At 43.7% G+C, this 18,695-nt stretch overlaps 4 protein-coding genes across 4 annotated transcripts in view; 1 reads left to right on the forward strand and 3 right to left on the reverse strand.

Annotated features, from left to right (window-relative positions):
* The window catches only part of LOC309563882 (uncharacterized protein), a 33,442-nt gene extending 31,574 nt beyond the window's left edge, over positions 1-1,868 (reverse strand). The window contains 3 exon segments of the mRNA XM_082268518.1: positions 1,307-1,429; positions 1,516-1,701; positions 1,797-1,868. Of these exon segments, the coding sequence (XP_082124644.1) occupies positions 1,307-1,429; positions 1,516-1,587 (195 nt within the window). The 5' untranslated portion in view covers positions 1,588-1,701; positions 1,797-1,868.
* Positions 1-18,695, forward strand: part of LOC309564428 (uncharacterized protein) — a gene marked incomplete at its 3' end in the record, with an annotated part of 637,385 nt that overhangs the window by 118,773 nt on the left and 499,917 nt on the right.
* Positions 10,439-11,800, reverse strand: LOC309562765 (uncharacterized protein). The gene has a single exon (XM_082267063.1). The coding sequence runs from the start codon at positions 11,716-11,718 to the stop codon at positions 10,444-10,446; it is 1,275 nt and encodes a 424-aa protein (XP_082123189.1). The 5' UTR covers positions 11,719-11,800; the 3' UTR covers positions 10,439-10,443.
* Positions 13,275-14,408, reverse strand: LOC309563883 (uncharacterized protein; the record flags this gene model as incomplete). Its single annotated transcript, XM_082268519.1, has 3 exons — positions 14,209-14,408; positions 13,928-14,113; positions 13,275-13,415 (listed from the first exon to the last, which is right to left on the reverse strand). The coding sequence occupies exons 1-3, from the start codon at positions 14,371-14,373 to the stop codon at positions 13,275-13,277; spliced, it is 492 nt and encodes a 163-aa protein (XP_082124645.1). The 5' UTR covers positions 14,374-14,408.

The following is an 18,695-nucleotide window of genomic DNA, read 5'->3' on the forward strand; positions in this document are numbered from 1 at the left end:
TTGGGAACATGACGTTATATTGAGGAATGGAAATGGACCTTTCATATGGTGTATACAGCATCTCCTCCTCATTTGTTGGGAACATGACGTTATATTGAGGAATGGAGATGGACCTTTCATATGGTGTACAGTATCTCCTCCTTATTTGTTGGGAACGTGACGTTATATTGAGGAATGGAGATGGACCTTTCATATGGTGTACAGCAGGGATCTTCAAACTACGGCCCTCCAACTGTTGCCAAACTACACATCCCATGAGGCTTTGTAAAACTCTGACATTAACAGTCATGACTAAGCCATAGTTTGAAGACCCCTGGTGTACAGTATCTCCTCCTCATTTGTTGGGAACATGAGGTTATATTGAGGAATGGAGATGGACCTTTCATATGGTGTACAGCAGGGATCCTCAAACTACGGCCCTCCAGCTGTTGCTGAACAAAACTTCCCATGAGGCATTGTAAAACTCTGACATTCACAGACATGACTAAAGCCCCGTACACACGCGTCGAAAATTGGCAGGAAATTTTCGTCCGACGACCGATCTGCCGATTTTCGGCTTGTTAGTATGATTCTTCCGACAACCAACTCCGACTTTTCGGCTGAAAAAAATCTGGTGTGCAGACTATAAAATTTTTGATGGCCGTCAACACAACGGCTGATTTTCGTGCAGTCAGTACAGATTTCGACAGGGAAAAATCTGATGAGCAAGTCTGGGCATGCTCAGTGAAGAAAAAACACAAAGAAAGCAACCCAACACATGACATCACTTCTGAAGTAGAATTCTGTCGGGCGAGAAAATTCGTGTGCAGTCTAAGCACATTCCAACCAACAAAACACAACTTGGACAAAAGACGGACGATCGGTCGGACGATAATCGTTGCGTGTGTACGGGGCTTAAGTATGAAGGGAATCGTAGTTCCTAAACAACTAGAGGGCCATAGTTTGAAGACCCCTGGTGTACAGTATCTCCTCCTCATTTGTTGGGAACATGACGTTATATTGAGGAATGGAGATGGACCTTTCATATGGTGTACAGTATCTCCTCCTCATTTGTTGGGAACATGACGTTATATTGAGGAATGGAGATGGATCTTTCATATGGTGTACAGTATCTCCTCCTCATTTGTTGGGAACATGACGTTATATTGAGGAATGGAGATGGACCTTTCATATGGTGTACAGTATCTCCTCCTCATTTGTTGGGATCATGACGTTATATTGAGGAATGGACATTGACCTTTCACATGGTGTACAGCATCCCCACCTCCATACTGCTCTCTCCTTTACAATAAAGTCTCCTCTTACCCGGTGATGTGAGGGGCGTCTGATTCTCCATCATGACGTCCTTGTAGAGATCCTTGTGTCCTTCTAAATACTCCCACTCCTCCATGGAGAAATAGACAGTGACATCCTGACACCTTATAGGAACCTGACACACACAATGATACAGTCACCATCCAGACACATCCCTTGTCTGTTACTGGATAATGTCCCAGAATTCCCGGCACCGCTCACCTCTCCTGTCAGAAGCTCCATCATCTTGCTGGTGAGGTCTAGAATTTTTTGCTCATTTTGTATCTCAGGCATCAAAGTAGAAGGCTCAGTAATGGGGCTCAGGCTGTTGCTCAAGTTCGGTGGCAAACTGTGATCTCTGCTAGTTGTGGTCTGCTCTACAGATGTATTTTTCTCTATTGTACAATCCTGTGTAGTAACATAATATATATGAAAATCCTAGAATCATCCCACTTCTCTGGCCCTCAAAGATAAAAGTGAAGCTACATCCCGACATTTCTCACCTGACCAATCAGCAGCTCAATAATCTCCCGAACGAGGTACAGTATAATTTTTTTCAAGTGAAATATTTTCTTTCTAGTTATTGGATCTCTGAGTTTCCGATGCCCCATCATGACGTCCTTGTAGAGATCCTTGTGTCCTTCTAAATACTCCCACTCCTCCATGGAGAAATAGACAGTGACATCCTGACACCTTATAGGAACCTGACACACACAATGATACAGTCACCATCCAGACACATCCCTTGTCTGTTACTGGATAATGTCCCAGAATTCCCAGCACTGCTCACCTCTCCTGTCAACAGCTCCATCATCTTCTTGGTGGCTTCTAGAATCATCTTGGCACCATTTACCTCCGTTGTCAGGCAGTGAGGTGGAGTCATTGTGATGGGCGATGTCCTTCGAAGGCATTTGCTGGCTGGTAATGGTTCACCAGAAATTTTTCTCACTACTTTATAATCCTGAGGGACAGAAAGAAATATTAGCACTACAGACTACCCAGAATCCTCCTCACCTCTCCAATCAGTTAGGATAAGAGTGATGTCATGTGACCTCCCAGAATCCTCCTCACCTCTCCGGTCAGCAGGTAGATGATCTCCAGGGTGAGGTCCAATATCCTCTCGGTCATGTGAGTTTGGTCCTCGTTCATTCCTACTGATGTGGTCATGTGACCTATACAGGACACTCCTTTCTATAAATATAAAAAGCGGAGAATTATCTGGACTGGGATTAATTATTTCTGCACAAAGTTCTTCATTACTCCTGACATCTCAGACAGCTTCTTACACTAAATTACAGACCTTGTGTATCATTGCAACCAAAACCATACACAAGATTCTATCTAATAAGCAACTCTAACCAAAACGTTTTATACAGTATATTGGATGTATCCGGTCTATAAACCAGAGGCTCTGGGTGGACAGTTGACTAATTGGTTCTATATTTAGGATGTATCCGGTCTATAAACCAGAGGCTCTGGATGGACAGTTGGATAAATGGTTCTATATTTAGGATGTATCCGGTCTATAAAACAAAGGCTCTGGATGGACAGTTGGATAAATGGTTCTATATTTAGGATGTATCCAGTCTATAAACCAGAGGCTCTGGATGGACAGTTGGATAAATGGTTCTATATTTAGGATGTATCCGGTCTATAAACCAGAGGCTCTGGAGGGACAGTTGGATAAATGGTTCTATATTTAGGATGTATCTCCGGTCTATAAAACAAAGGCTCTGGATGGACAGTTGGATAAATGGTTCTATATTTAGGATGTATCCGGTCTATAAACCAGAGGCTCTGGATGGACAGTTGGATAAATGGTTCTATATTTAGGATGTATCCGGTCTATAAACCAGAGGCTCTGGATGGACAGTTGGATAAATGGTTCTATATTTAGGATGTATCCGGTCTATAAACCAGAGGCTCTGGAGGGACAGTTGGATAAATGGTTCTATATTTAGGATGTATCGGGACACATATTATAAAATAACTCCAATATACAGTATGTGATATGTGTGTAGTAGTGGATGTTGGTGATAAAAGACGTCACAGTGACTATGGAGGAAGAGGACGGAACATGACAGGGGGGTGGGGGGGTTACTGGGTGTAAATATAAAATAATATCCTATTACCTCCTGTTCTGCCAGTTCCAGCAATGTCTCCTTTCTACTTCCTCCTAACTCACCTTTCACCTGGAACTTCCTTTTTATATGTGACATCACTTCCTGTCTTTTCCTCGTATCACTTCCTGTCTCTGCGTTCCACTGACATTACGTAGAATCGCCTCCTTATAATGTAATAACAATATAAAATCAGCCACCTTAAATTTTTTATCAGTACTTTTGACAGCTGCTTCTTGGAGCGTTCTAAAAATCTCTTGCCTATAAAACACCCAATGTAAAAACCATGAAAAAATATAATAAAAAAATGGATTTGTAAAAACAAGAATTATAAAGGAACATTACATTAAAAATAAAATGTTCTTAGGCCTTCTGCACGCTGGACGTTTATTTAACCACTTTATCCCTGGAAGATTTACCCCCCCCCCCTTCATGACCAGGCAGTGGGCGGTATGTACAGGAGAGGAGTGTGGAGGGTATGACATTGGGCGGTATGTACAGGAGAGGAGTGTGGAGGGTATGACATTGGGCGGTATGTACAGGAGAGGAGTGTGGAGGGTATGACAGTGGGCAGTATGTACAGGAGAGGAGTGTGGAGGGTATGACAGTGGGCGGTATGTACTGGAGAGGAGTGTGGAGGGTATGACAGTGGGCGGTATGTACAGGAGAGGAGTGTGGAGGGTATGACAGTGAGCGGTATGTACAGGAGAGGAGTGTGGAGGGTATGACAGTGGGCAGTATATGTACAGGAGAGGAGTGTGGAGGGTATGACAGTGAGCGGTATGTACAGGAGAGGAGTGTGGAGGGTATGACAGTGGGCGGTATGTACAGGAGAGGAGTGTGGAGGATATGACAGTGGGCAGTATGTACAGGAGAGGAGTGTGGAGGGTATGACAGTGGGCGGTATGTACAGGAGAGGAGTGTGGAGGGTATGACAGTGGGCAGTATGTACAGGAGAGGAGTGTGGAGGGTATGACAGTGGGCGGTATGTACTGGAGAGGAGTGTGGAGGGTATGACAGTGGGCAGTATGTACAGGAGAGGAGTGTGGAGGGTATGACAGTGGACAGTATGTACAGGAGAGGAGTGTGGAGGGTATGACAGTGGGCAGTATGTACAGGAGAGGAGTGTGGAGGATATGACAGTGGGCGGTATGTACAGGAGAGGAGTGTGGAGGGTATGACAGTGGGCGGTATGTACAGGAGAGGAGTGTGGAGGGTGTCACAGTGGGCAGTATGTACAGGAGAGGAGTGTGGAGGGTATGACAGTGGGCGGTATGTATAGGAGAGAAGTGTGGAGGATATGACAGTGGGCGGTATGTACAGGAGAGGAGTGTGGAGGGTATGACAGTGGGCAGTATGTACAGGAGAGGAGTGTGGAGAGTATGACAGTGGGCAGTATGTACAGGAGAGGAGTGTGGAGGGTATGACAGTGGACAGTATGTATAGGAGAGGAGTGTGGAGGGTATGACAGTGGGCAGTATGTACAGGAGAGGAGTGTGGAGGGTATGACAGTGGGCAGTATGTACAGGAGAGGAGTGTGGAGGGTATGACAGTGGGTGGTATGTACAGGAGAGGAGTGTGGAAGATAATGACTGTGATATTATTGATCCTATCACTGTGACCATGAGGAGGAGAACCAAGATGGCGGCAATGGGAACATTCTATGTGGTATCTGTAGTGGCTCCATGTATCCTTAGAATATCACCTGACACAGGTTTGGAACTGGACTCTGGCACTGGACCTTCTCGACTCTCTGGAACTGGACATCCTGGACTCTCTGGAACTGGACATCCTGGACTCTCTGGAACTGGACAATCTAGGCTCTCTGGAACTGAACCTGCTGGACTACCTGGAACTAAACCTTCTTGACTCTCTTGAACAGGACCTTCTAGATTCTCTAGAAATTGACCTTCTTGACTCTCTGGAACTGGATCTTCTAGATTATCTGGAACCGAACCTTCTGGACTCTCTAGAACTGTACCTGCTGGATTTTCTGGAACTGGAACTGCTGGACTCTCTGAAACTGGACCTGCTGGAATCCCTAAAACTGGACCTGCTGGACACTCTGGAATGAAACCTTCTGCAATCTCTGGAACTAAACCTTTTGGAACTGGACTCTTGAAATTGACCTTCTAAACTCTCTGGAACCGGACCTTCTAAACTCTCTGGAACCGGACCTTCTAAACTCTCTGGAACTGGACCTTCTAGACTCTCTGGAACTGGACCTTCTAGACTCTCTGGAACTGAGCCTTCTGGACTCTCTGGAACTGGACCTCCTGGCTTCCCTGAAACTGGACTTTCTGGACCCTGAAACTGGCCCTTGTTGACTCTCTGGAACTGGACTCTCTGGAGTTGGACCTTCTGGACCCTGGAACTGAACCTTCTGGATTATCTGGAACTGACCCTTCTAGACTCTCTGGAACTGGCCCTACTGAACTCTCTATCTCACTAATGCAATACCAATGGATGACTCTATGAACTGATCATATCCAAATCACCAATCATATAATACATACTGTCTAATGTAAGAAAAAAAAACAGGACTAAGAATATTGCAAAGTCTGAAGATTTCTTGTTTATTTTATCAAATCGGAATGAATGATAATACTGAATCAAATCTTAATATTTATGCATTGGCTTGACCAATGAAAAACCGGCTACTTCAGTAAAACAAAAAAAAGAACAACGATGTGTAGCAGCGAATAGCAACCTGTAAAAAAGTTGTCTTATTATTCCCATATCTGCCTAGTATTTAGTAATACACTCACCGGCCACTTTATTAGGTACACTTGTTCAATTGCTTGGTAACACAAATTGCTAATCAGCCAATCACATTGCAGCAACTCAATGCATTTAGGCATCTAGATGTGGTGAAGACGACTTGCTAAAGTTCAAACCGAGCATCAGACTGGGGGAGAAAGTGGGCAAGAAAGTGACTTTGAACGTGGCATGGTTGTTGGTGGCAGACGGGCTGGTCTGAGTATTTCTGGGATTTTCACACACAGCCATCTCTCGGGTTTACAGAGAATGGTGGGAAAAAGAGAAAATATCCAGTGAGCGGCAGTTGTGTGGAGGATAATGGCTTCTTGAGGTCAGAGGAGAATGGACAGACGATAGAAAGGCAACAGTAACTCAAATAACCACTCGTTACACCCAAGGTATGCAGGATATCATCTCTGAAAGCACAACACATCCAATCTTGAAGTAGATGGGCTACAGCAGAAGACCACACCGGGTGCCACTCTTGTCAGCTAAGAACAGGAAACTTAGGCTACAATTGGCTCAGGCTCACCAAAATTGGACAATAGAAGATTGAAAAAAACATTGCCTCGTTGCCTTGAGTCTCGAATTCAGCTGCGAGATTCAGATGGTAGGGTCAGAATTTGGCGCATGGATCCATCCTGTCTTGTATCAATGGTTCAGGCTGGTGGTGGTGGTGTAATGGTGTGTGGGGGGTGTAACGGTTCAGGCTGGTGGTGGTGGTGTAATGGTGTGGTGGATATTTTCTTGCCACACTTTGGGACCCTTAGTACCAATTGAGCATGGTTTCAATGCCATGACCTACCTGAGTATTGTTGCTGACCATGTCCATCCCTTTATGACTACAGTGTCCCCATCTTCTGATGACTCCTTCCAGCAGGATAATGCTCCATGTCACAAAGCTCCAATCATCTCACCACTGGTTTCTTCTCCATGACAATGAGGTCACTGTCCTCCAATGGCCTCCACACTCACCACATCTCATCCAATAGTCCACCTTTGAGATGTAGTAGAACGGGAGATTGGCATCATGGATGTCCATCCCTTTATGACTACAGTGTCCCCATCTTCCGATGGCTCCTTCCAGCAGGATAATGCACCATGTCACAAAGCTCCAATCATCTCACCACTGGTTTCTTCTCCATGACAATGAGGTCACTGTCCTCCAATGGCCTCCACACTCACCACATCTCATCCAATAGAGCAACTTTGGGATGTGGTGGGACAGGAGGATGGCATCATGTGCAGCCAACCAATCTGCAATAACTGTGTGAGGGTATCATGTCACTATGGAGCAAAATCTCTGAGGAACGTTTCCAACACCTTGTTGTATCTATGTCACCAAGAATGAAGGCAAAAGAGGGTCCAACCCGGTACTATTAAGGTGTATGGAATAAAGTGGCCGGTGAGTGTGTGTCTCACCCATTACAGTGCATCTGGAAAGTATTCACTTTTTCTACATGGCCTTATTCCAAAATGGATTAAATTCATTATTTTCCTCAAAATTCTACAAACAATCCCCCATAATGACAACGTGAAAGAAGATTGTTTGAAATCTTTGCAAATTTATTAAAAATAAAAAAGGAAAAAATCCCATGTACATAAGTATTCACACCCTTTGCCATGACACTCAAAATTGAGCTCAGGTGCATCCTGTTTCCACTGATCATCCTTGAGATGTTTCTACAACTTGATTGGAGTCCTCCTGTGGTAAATTCAGTTGATTGGACAGGATTTCAAAAGGCATATACCTGTCTATATAAGGTCCCACAGTTATAACAGTGCATGTCAGAGAACAAACCAAGCCATGAAGTCCAAGGAATTGTCTGTAGACCTCCGAGACAGGATTGTATGGAGGCACAAATCTGGGGAAGGGTACCGAAAAATTTCTGCAGCATTGAAGATCCCAATGTGCACAGTGGCCTCCATCATGCGAAAATTGAAGAAGTTTGGAACCGCCAGGACTCTTCTTGGAATGGGCCGCCCAGTCAAACTGAGTGATCGGGGGAGAAGGGCCTTAGTCAGAGAGGTGACCAAGAACCCGATGGTCACTCTGACAGAGCTCCAGCGTTTCTCTGTGGAGAGAGGAGAACCTTCCAGAAGAACAACCATCTCTGCAGCACTCCACCAATCAGGCCTGTATGGTAGAGTGGCCAGATGGAAGCCACACCTCAGTAAAAGACACATGGCAGCCCGCCTGGAGTTTTCCAAAAGGCACCTGAAGGACTCTCAGACCATGAGAAACAAAATTCTCTGCTCTGATGAAATATATATAAGGTCCCACAGTTAAAGAGGTTGTAAACTCGCATATTTTTTTTTTTTTCACCCTGCAAGAGAAAGACATAATGAGCTAGTATGCATCGCATATTAGCTCATTATGCAATACTTACCTTAGAACGAGCCCCCGCCGTGCCGCTCACTCACCTCTATGACGGGCGACACGTCCAGTCGCCCGTCTTCCGGGATCGCGGCATCCGGCCATCTGATTGGCCGGAGCCGCGGTGACGTCACTCCCGCACACGCGCGCGAGAGCCGACAGTCACGGCACGGGACTCTGAAGGAACGGCACGAGTGGCCGTTCCTTCAGAGCACATGCGCCAGTGACGTCACTGGCTGCATGTAAGGTAAATATCTCCTAAACGGTACATGTTTAGGAGATATTTACAGTACCTATAGGTAAGCCTTATCATAGGCTTACCTATAGGTACAAGTTTTAGAGGAGGGTTTACTTCCTCTTTAATAGAGCATAAGCCAAGCCATGAAGTCCAAGGAATTGTCTGAGAGAGGAGAACCTTCCAGAAAAACAACCATCTCTGGCAGCACTCCACCAATCAGGCCTGTATGGGTGTGGCTAGACGGAAGCCACTCCTCAGTAAAAGGCACATGGCAGCCCACCTGGAGTTTGCCAAAAGGCACCTAAAGGACTCTCAGACCATGAGAAACAAAATTATCTGGTCTGATGAAACAAAGATTGAACTTTTTGGCCTGAATGGCAAGCGAAACAAGGCACTGCTCATCACCTGGCCAATACATCCCTACAGTAACGCATGGTGGTGGCAGCATCATGCTGTGGGAATGTTTTTCAGTGGCAGGAACTGGGAGACTAGTCAGGATTGAGGGAAAGATGAATGCAGCAATGTACAGAGACATCCTTGATGAAAATCTGCTGCAGAGCGCTCTGGACCTCAGACTGGGGCGAAAGGTTCATCTTCCAACAGGACAACGACCCTAAGCACACTGCCAAGATAACAAAGGAGCGACTACGGGACAACTCTGTGAATGTCCTTGAGTGACCCAGCCAGAGCCCAGACTTGAACCCGATTGAACATCTCTGGAGAGATCTGAAAATGGTCCCATCCAACCTGATGGAGCTTGAGAGGTCCTACAAAGAAGAATGGGAGAAACTGCCCAAAAATAGGAGTGCCAAGCTTGTAGCATCATACTCAAAAAGACTGGAGGCTGTAATTGGTGCCGAAGGTCCTTCACCAACGTATTAAGTAAAGGCTGTGATACTTATGTACATGGGATTTGTTTCGTTTTTAATTTTTCATAATTTTGCAAAGACTTCAAACAAACTTCTCTCACGTTGTCATTATGGGGGATTGTTTGTAGAATTTTGAGGAAAATAATGAACTCGATCCATTTTGGAATAAGGCTGTAACATAAAATGTGGAACAAGTCAAGCGCTCTGCATACTTTCTGGAGGCCCGGAGATACTGATTCTCGTGGGGGTTACAATGATTCCCTGCTATTCTTGTGTCTCTTGAGTTCCTTGGTCTACATATCCTCTGAGCCCATTACGAGGGGCCCCTACTCTCCCTGCTTGACTTTAATTTAACATCATAGAGAATGCAAAAAAAAATGAGGGCACCCCAATGTGAGAGGAACTGTAGAAAAAGACCTCACCATTGGGGACTTCAAAAGGTTTAAACCCAAGAGACGCGCCGATAACAGAAATGTCCCTTTGGCCTAGATCTGTGATGGTGAACCTAGGCACCCCAGTTGTTTTGGAACTACATTTCCCATGATGCTCATGCACTCTGCTGTGTAGTTGAGCATCATGCTAAATGTAGTTCCAAAACATCTGGGGTGCCAAGGTTCACCACCACTGGCCTGGATGTACCCCTTTATAAATCCATTGTTTTCATACGTTTCTCCTATAGAATAAATAGTTCCACCCGTGAAATACCACCATACATTGATTGTAAATCCTCTGCTTTTGAGTAATTGTCTAAAACATTTCCCACACATTGAACGTGAAAACGGATGTTCAACCATGTGACTTTCTCTGGTGTTGCAGAAGGTTTGCTTTTGCGGTAAAACACTTCCCGCACGCTGAGCACGGATAAGGACGCTCCCCCATGTGACTTTTCTCGTGTCTAAGAAGGTTTCCTTTCGCAGTGAAACATTTCCCGCACACTGAGCACGAATAAGGACGCACGCCTGTGTGAATTTTCTGGTGTTGAACCAGCTCTCCTTTTGTGGTGAAACATTTCCCGCACTCTGAGCACGAAAAAGGGCGCTCGCCCTTGTGACTTCTCTGGTGTTGGACAAGGTTGCCTTTGTCAGTGAAGCATTTCCCACATTCAGAGCATGAAAAAGGACGTTCACCCGAGTGAGTTCTCTGGTGTTTATGGAGGCTTCCTTTGGCAGTGAAACCTTTCCCGCACACTGAACATGAATAAGGACGCACACCCGTGTGAATTCTTTGGTGTTGAAGAAGCTCTCCTTTGGTAATGAAAGATTTCTCGCACTCTGAACACGAGAAGGGGCGCTCTCCCGTGTGACTTTTCTGGTGTTTCAGAAGGCTTACTTTCTGAGTGAAACATTTTCCGCACTCCGGACATGAATAGGGGCACTCACCCGTGTGACTTCTCTGGTGTCTAAGAAGGTTTCGTTTTGCAGTGAAACATTTCCCGCACTCTGAACATGAATAAGGACGCTCACCCATGTGACTTCTCTGATGTTGAAGAAGTTCTCCTTTCGTAGTGAAAGATTTCCCACACTCTGAGCACGAAAAAGGACGCACACCCGTGTGAATTCTCTGGTGTTGAAGGAGGTTTCCTTTTTGACTAAAGCATTTCCCACACTCTGAACATGAAAAAGGACGCTCACCAGTGTGACTTCTCTGGTGCAGAAGAAGGTTTACTTTATCCGTGAAACATTTCCCGCACTCTGAACATGAAAAAGGACGCTCACCTGTGTGACTTCTCTCGTGTCTAAGAAGGTTTCCTTGTGCAGTGAAACATTTCCCACACAATGAGCACGAAAAAGGACGAACGCCTGTGTGAATTCTCTGGTGTATAAGGAGGCTTCCTTTCTGTGTGAAACATTTCCCGCACTCTGAACATGAATGAGGACGCTCACTCCTGTGACTTCTCCGGTGCATTAGAGGGCCTCTTTTTTTACTGAATGAATGCCTTCCTGTGTGAACTCCTTCATGGCTTAAAGAAGATTCTTTGGAATTACTCTGAGATTTTAGATGTTTTTCTGGAGTTACAGGATGTGATTTATGAGAAGATTTCTTGGAATTCGAGGGATCCATTGATCTCCCCAATTGGTGAGGTCTGTGATGTCTATTGTGAGAAACGGGATTTACTTCTGGAGAATGTTGTGTGATGTCATTATCTTCTGGAGATAACATAGAATGTCCCTCAGAGGTATTCTGGTTTTGTGCGTAGTGTTCATCTGTCGGAAAGTAATGAAAACAAAAATGTTACAGGTATCGGTTGAGTCTTACATTGAAGAACCATACATGATGATACGGCAGTTTCAAAAAGCTCTGGTATGGAATTGGGAGCAATTATACCACCAAACTACGAGTCCCAACCAGATCAACAATACAAAACACCTATGGAGATGGACCTTTCATATGGTATACAGTATCTCCTCCTCATTTGTTGGGAACATGACGTTATATTGAGGAATGGAGATGGACCTTTCATATGGTGTACAGTATCTCCTCCTCATTTGTTGGGAACATGACGTTATATTGAGGAATGGAGATGGATCTTTCATATGGTGTACAGTATCTCCTCGTCATTTGTTAGTAACATGACGTTATATTGAGGAATGGAGATGGACCTTTCATATGGTCTACAGTATCTCCTTCTCATTTGTTGGAACATAACATTATATTGAAGAATGGAGATGGACCTTTCATATATGTTGTACAGTTTCTCCTCATTTGTTGGGAACATGACGTTATATTGAGGAATGGAGATGGACCTTTCATATGGTGTACAGTATCTCCTCCTCATTTGTTATGAACATGACGTTATATTGAGGAATGGAGATGGAACTTTCATATGGTGTAAAGTATCTCCTCGTCATTTGTTGGGAACATGACGTTATATTGAGGAATGGAGGAGGACCTTTCATATGGTGTACAGTATCTCCTCCTCATTTGTTATGAACATGACGTTATATTGAGGAATGGAGATGGACCTTTCATATGGTGTACAGTATCTCCTCCCCATTTGTTGGGAACATGACGATATATTGTGGAATGGAGATGGACCTTTCATATGGTGTACAGTATCTCCTCCTCATTTGTTGGGAACATGACGTTATATTGAGGAATGGAGATGGACCTTTCATATGGTGTACAGTATCTCCTCCCCATTTGTTGGGAACATGACGTTATATTGAGGAATGGAGATGGACCTTTCATATGGTGTACAGTATCTCCACCTCATTTGTTATGAACATGACGTTATATTGAGGAATGGAGATGGACCTTTCATATGGTGTACAGTATCTCCACCTCATTTGTTATGAACATGACGTTATATTGAGGAATGGAGATGGAACTTTCATATGGTGTACAGTATCTCCTCGTCATTTGTTGGGAACATGACGTTATATTGAGGAATGGAGGAGGACCTTTCATATGGTGTACAGTATCTCCTCCTCATTTGTTATGAACATGACATTATATTGAGGAATGGAGATGGACCTTTCATATGGTGTACAGTATCTCCTCATTTGTTGCAAACATGTGTATAGCCTCTAAATTTGTTAGGAAAGTTGGTCAGTTTTATTGACATATCATTTTTCTAATCATGTAACAAAGGAAAACGTTTCTCCATTTAGTGTTTATTACTTACATGTGTTTATATGTAGAGAATATTCCTTCTGTTTCCTTTTCATAATCACCTCTCCCCCCTCCATAGGCTGTTGAGTACCTCTTGCTTCTTCTTCCTCTTTAACTTCAACTTTGATGTCTTTTAGTTCTTCATCCTGAACTCCAAAGATTACAGAATAGATGTGTAAAAAGAAACAAGAAATACCCTTAAAGAATCTCTACTTACAGCTCAGTCCCATCTACCTGATGATGGTGGGGGATGGTGAGATCTTCCTGTGTGGAATCCCGGGAATACAGAGGATGGGGACATCTCTCTGGTGGGTTCCCATTACTGGATCTATCTGTAGGAAACACACACACTGACTGAATACATTGTTTCTATGTGTTTATCAGATGATGGGGGATCTAGGTGGACCCTCCGTACTGCTCTCTCCTTTACAATAAAGTCTCCTCTTACCCGGTGATGTGAGGGGCGGCTGATTCTCCATCATGACGTCCTTGTAGATATCCTTGTGTCCTTCTAAATACTCCCACTCCTCCATGGAGAAATAGACAGTGACATCCTGACACCTTATAGGAACCTGACACACACAATGATACAGTCACCATCCAGACACATCCCTTGTCTGTTACTGGATAATGTCCCAGAATTCCCAGCACCGCTCACCTCTCCTATTAGTAGCTCCATCATCTTGCTGGTGAGGTCTAGAACTTTTTGCTCATTTTGTATCTCAGGCATCAAAGTAGAAGGCTCAGTAATGGGGTTCAGGCTGTTGCTCAACTTCGGTGGCAAACCGTGATCTCTCCTCGTTGTGTTATGCTCGGCAGATGGCTTTTTCTCTATTGTACAATCCTGTGTAATGAAATAATAAATATGAAAATGATACAATCATCCCACTTTTATGGTCCTCAAAGATAAAAGTGAGGCTACATCCCAGCATTTCTAACCTGGCCAATCAGCAGCACAAGAATCTCCAGGACGAGGTTCAATATCATCTTTTCCAAGTGAGCAATTTTCTTCCCAGTTATAAGATCGCTGAGATTCTGCTGATTCTCCATCATGACGTCCTTGTAGAGATCCTTGTGTCCTTCTAGATACTCCCACTCCTCCATGGAGAAATAGACAGTGACATCCTGACACCTTATAGGAACCTGACACACACAATGATACAGTCACCATCCAGACACATCCCTTGTCTGTTACTGGATAATGTCCCAGAATTCCCAGCACCGCTCACCTCTCCTGTCAGCAGCTCCATCATCTTGTTGGCAACTTCTAGAACCTTCTTGGCACTAGTTATCTCTGCTGTCAGGCAGTGGGGTGGAGGGACTGTGATGGGCGAAGTCCCGTGAAGGCAGTTGCTAGGTTTTAATGGGTCACCAGATATTTTTCTTACTACTTTATAATCCTGAGGGACAGAAAAAAAATGATCAATACAGACTTCCCAGAATCCTCCTCACCTCTCCAATCAGTTAGGATAAGAGTGATGTCATGTGACCTCCCAGAATCCTCCTCACCTCTCCGGTCAGCAGGTAGATGATCTCCAGGGTGAGGTCTAATATCCATTGAGTCATGGGATGTTGGCCCTCGTTCATTATTATTGATGTGGTCATGTGATGTATACAGGTCCCTCCTTTCTATAGATATAAAAAGCTGAAAATTATCAGGATTGTACTGGGATTAATTATTTCTTAGTTCCTCCATACTTCTAACATCTCAGGCAGCTTCCTCCTATGTTATATTAAAGACAGTGGGGTTGAATGGAAAATCTGGTGAAGCTGTGCATGGTATATATATTTGCATGGCTCTATATTTCGGATGTATCCGGTCTATAAACCAGAGGCTCTGGATGGACAGTTGGATAAATGGTTCTATATTTAGGATGTATAAGATTGTGCACTCTCCGGTTATAGTAAATCAACTCCAATGTGTATCAATGGAACTGGAAAAAAAACCGTAAGATTACTAATAATCATTCCTTATAAGCAACCCTAGCCACAAAGTTTTATCTATTGGTTGTTTCTAGTCTATAAACCAAAGGCTCTGGGTGGACAGTTGGGTAAATGGTTCTATATTTAGGATGTATCCGGTCTATAAACCAGAGGCTCTGGATGGACAGTTGGATAAATGGTTCTATATTTAGGATGTATCTGGCCTATAAACCAGAGGCTCTGGATAAATAGTTGGATAAATGGCTCTATATTTAGGATGTATCCAGTCTATAAACCAGAGGCTCTGGATGGACAGTTGGATAAATGGCTCTATATTTAGGATGTATCCAGTCTATAAACCAGAGGCTCTGGATGGACAGTTGGATAAATGGTTCTATATTTAGGATGTATCCGGTCTATAAACCAGAGGCTCTGGATGGACAGTTGGATAAATGGTTCTATATTTAGGATGTATCCGGTCTATAAACCAGAGGCTCTGGATGGACAGTTGGATAAATGGTTCTATATTTAGGATGTATCTGGTCTATAAACCAGAGGCTCTGGATGGACAGTTGGATAAATGGTTCTATATTTAGGATGTATCTGGTCTATAAACCAGAGGCTCTGGATGGACAGTTGGATAAATGGTTCTATATTTAGGATGTATCCGGTCTATAAACCAGAGGCTCTGGATGGACAGTTGGATAAATGGTTCTATATTTAGGATGTATCCGGTCTATAAACCAGAGGCTCTGGATGGACAGTTGGATAAATGGTTCTATATTTAGGATATATCTGGACTATAAACCAGAGGCTCTGGATGGACAGTTGGATAAATGGTTCTATATTTAGGATGTATCGGAACACATATTATAAAATAACTCCAATATACAGTATGTGATATGTATGTATGTAGTAGTGGATGTTGGAGATAAAAAGACGTCACAGTGACTATGGAGGACGAGGACGGAACATGACGGGGGGGGGGGGTTACTGGGTGTAAATATAAAATAATATCTTATTACCTCCTCTTCTGCCAGTTCCAGCAATGTCTCCTCTCTACTTCCTCCCGACTCACCTCTGACCCGGAACTAACAGTATGTGACCTCACTTCCTGTCTTTTCCTCGTATCACTTCCTGTCTCTGCGTTCCACGGACAATACGTAGATTCGCCTCCTTGTGGATAATATAAAATTAGTCGCCTATGTTGTTTTTTCAATACTTTTGACAGCTACTTCTTTGGGCATTCTACAATTCTCTTGTCTATAAAACATCCAAGGAAATATCCAAACAATAAAAATATAATGAACAAATGTATTTTAAAATTCATAAATAAGAGCAATTATAGAATAAAAAATATGAATAAAAATGCAAGATTATGTGAAAAAAAAATATTTAAGGAATATGTAAACCCAACATTTCATATTCCTGATATGTGCCTGCTGTACCATGTACTTGTATGAAGACGTATCCTGTTCTCTTTGTATTGCTATCCTGCTGTGATCCTGCCAGTCCCTCTGCTTTTCTATTAAAAATTGACCATACTAGGCATGAGATCACAGCGTGGTCAGTTCTCTAGCTGTGCTGGGATTTCAGCCTGCTCTTCTCCAATGATCAGACTTGATGGGTCTTGGGTGGGTCTTCCAGCATGACAATGACCCAAAACATACCACCAAGGCAACAAAGAAATGGCTCAAGAAGAAGCACATTAAGATCATGGGTTGGCCTAGCCGGTCTTCAGACCTTAATCCTATAGAAAATTTATGAAAATTTACTCCACTGGTGGTCTCTGCTCCAGATGCACAGAAAAAGGACTACGCGCACAAGACCACTCCGCTTCTGGCTTGGCACCTTGGGCACAGCTGGCATAGTACTGTATACAACGAGTTGGGCTCCTGTACACAAACCAGACATCTACGCCCCCCCCTCCCCGCCCCCCACCTGGATTAGAGTATAACTAAAGGCTAAACTTTTTCTTTAGTTTTGGATGGAGTGGAGAGGGATTAGAACCCCTGTCAGGTTTTTATAGCTGTCTGTGCCCCTGTTAGGGAGATACATCCTCTATTTGTCCTGTTTATTAAAAGCATTGAAAGTGAAAGTAAAATCCAAAGTTTGAGTTTTCCCCAGAAAGTAATAGAGGGGAAATCTTTCAAAGGGGACACTAGTTCAGGTGGCCTGGGGGTTCCCCAAGGGATTCCCTTAATTTTTAATTTTCATTTCCTCTAATTTCATCTATGGGACAAGAAGTGAAGGTAAATCTCCTTAATGGGGGACAGATGGTGAAAAATGAGGTTATGACCTTCCCTTACTCTATCCACAAAAAGGATGTTTTATAGGATTGAATTCAGGACTGTTCCTCCACCCCAAACTTGCTCATCCATGTCTTTATGGACCTTGCTTTGTGCACTGGTGCGCAATCATGTTGGAACAGGAAGGGGCCATCCCCAAACTGTTCCCACAAAGTTGGGAGCATGAAATTGTCCAAAATGTCTTGGTATGCTGACGCCTTAAGAGTTCCCTTCACTGGAACTAAGGGGCCAAGCCCAACCCCTGAAAAACAACCCCACACCATAATCCCCCCTCCACCAAATGATTCAGACTAATGCACAAAGCAAGGTCCATAAAGACATTGATGAACGAGTTGGTGGAGGAACTTGACTAGCCTGCACAATATTGAGTTAGCCCACCCTTTGAAGAACAACTTTGGGACAAATTAAAGCAGAGACTTTGAGCCAGACCTTCTCATACAATATCAGTGCCTGACCTCACAAATGTGCTTCTGGAAGAATGGTCAAACATTCCCATAGACACACTCCTAAACCTTGTGGACAGCCTTCCCAGAAGAGTTGAAGCTGTTATAGCTGCAAAGGGTGGGCCAACTCAATATTGAACCCTACAGACTAAGACTGGGATGCCATTAAAGTTCATGTGCGTGTAAAGGCAGGCGTCCCAATACTTTTGACAATATAGTGTATATCCCATCGTTTGTAGACTCTATAACTTTTCAATACTACTCAATAATATACACTGCTTTGAGTTATCTTCAAAGAAATGTAGCAGAATAAAGTTTGGCCTAAAATTATGACGAAAGATTTTCAAACTTTTTATAACAGTTTTCAGTCTTTTTTTTATTTATTTATCAAAAAATGTAAAGCCCAGTGGTGATTAAATACCACCAAAAGAACGCTCTGTTTGTGTGAAAAGAATGATTCAAATTTAATTTGGGTACAGTGTTGTATGACTGCGCAATTGTCATTCAAAGTGTGATAGCGCTGAAAGCGGAGAACTGGCCTGGGCAGGAAGGGGTAAAAGTGCCCAGTATTAAAGTGGTTAACATAAGAGGACCTGTCAGTTGGCGACGGCACACATGCCCAGTCATTGCTGTCTCATCAAATGTCATCTGTCTGCGCACAAATGGTGGGAGGGAGGGCAATATAAACCCCCTGGGCAGGAGCGGGAGCCCAGAAGATTGTGGGAAAAAGAGTTAATGGCTCTTACGTCTG

This window comes from Pelophylax lessonae, assembly GCF_965119305.1.
Source record: "Pelophylax lessonae genome assembly, chromosome: 9".
Classification (NCBI taxonomy): domain Eukaryota; kingdom Metazoa; phylum Chordata; class Amphibia; order Anura; family Ranidae; genus Pelophylax; species Pelophylax lessonae.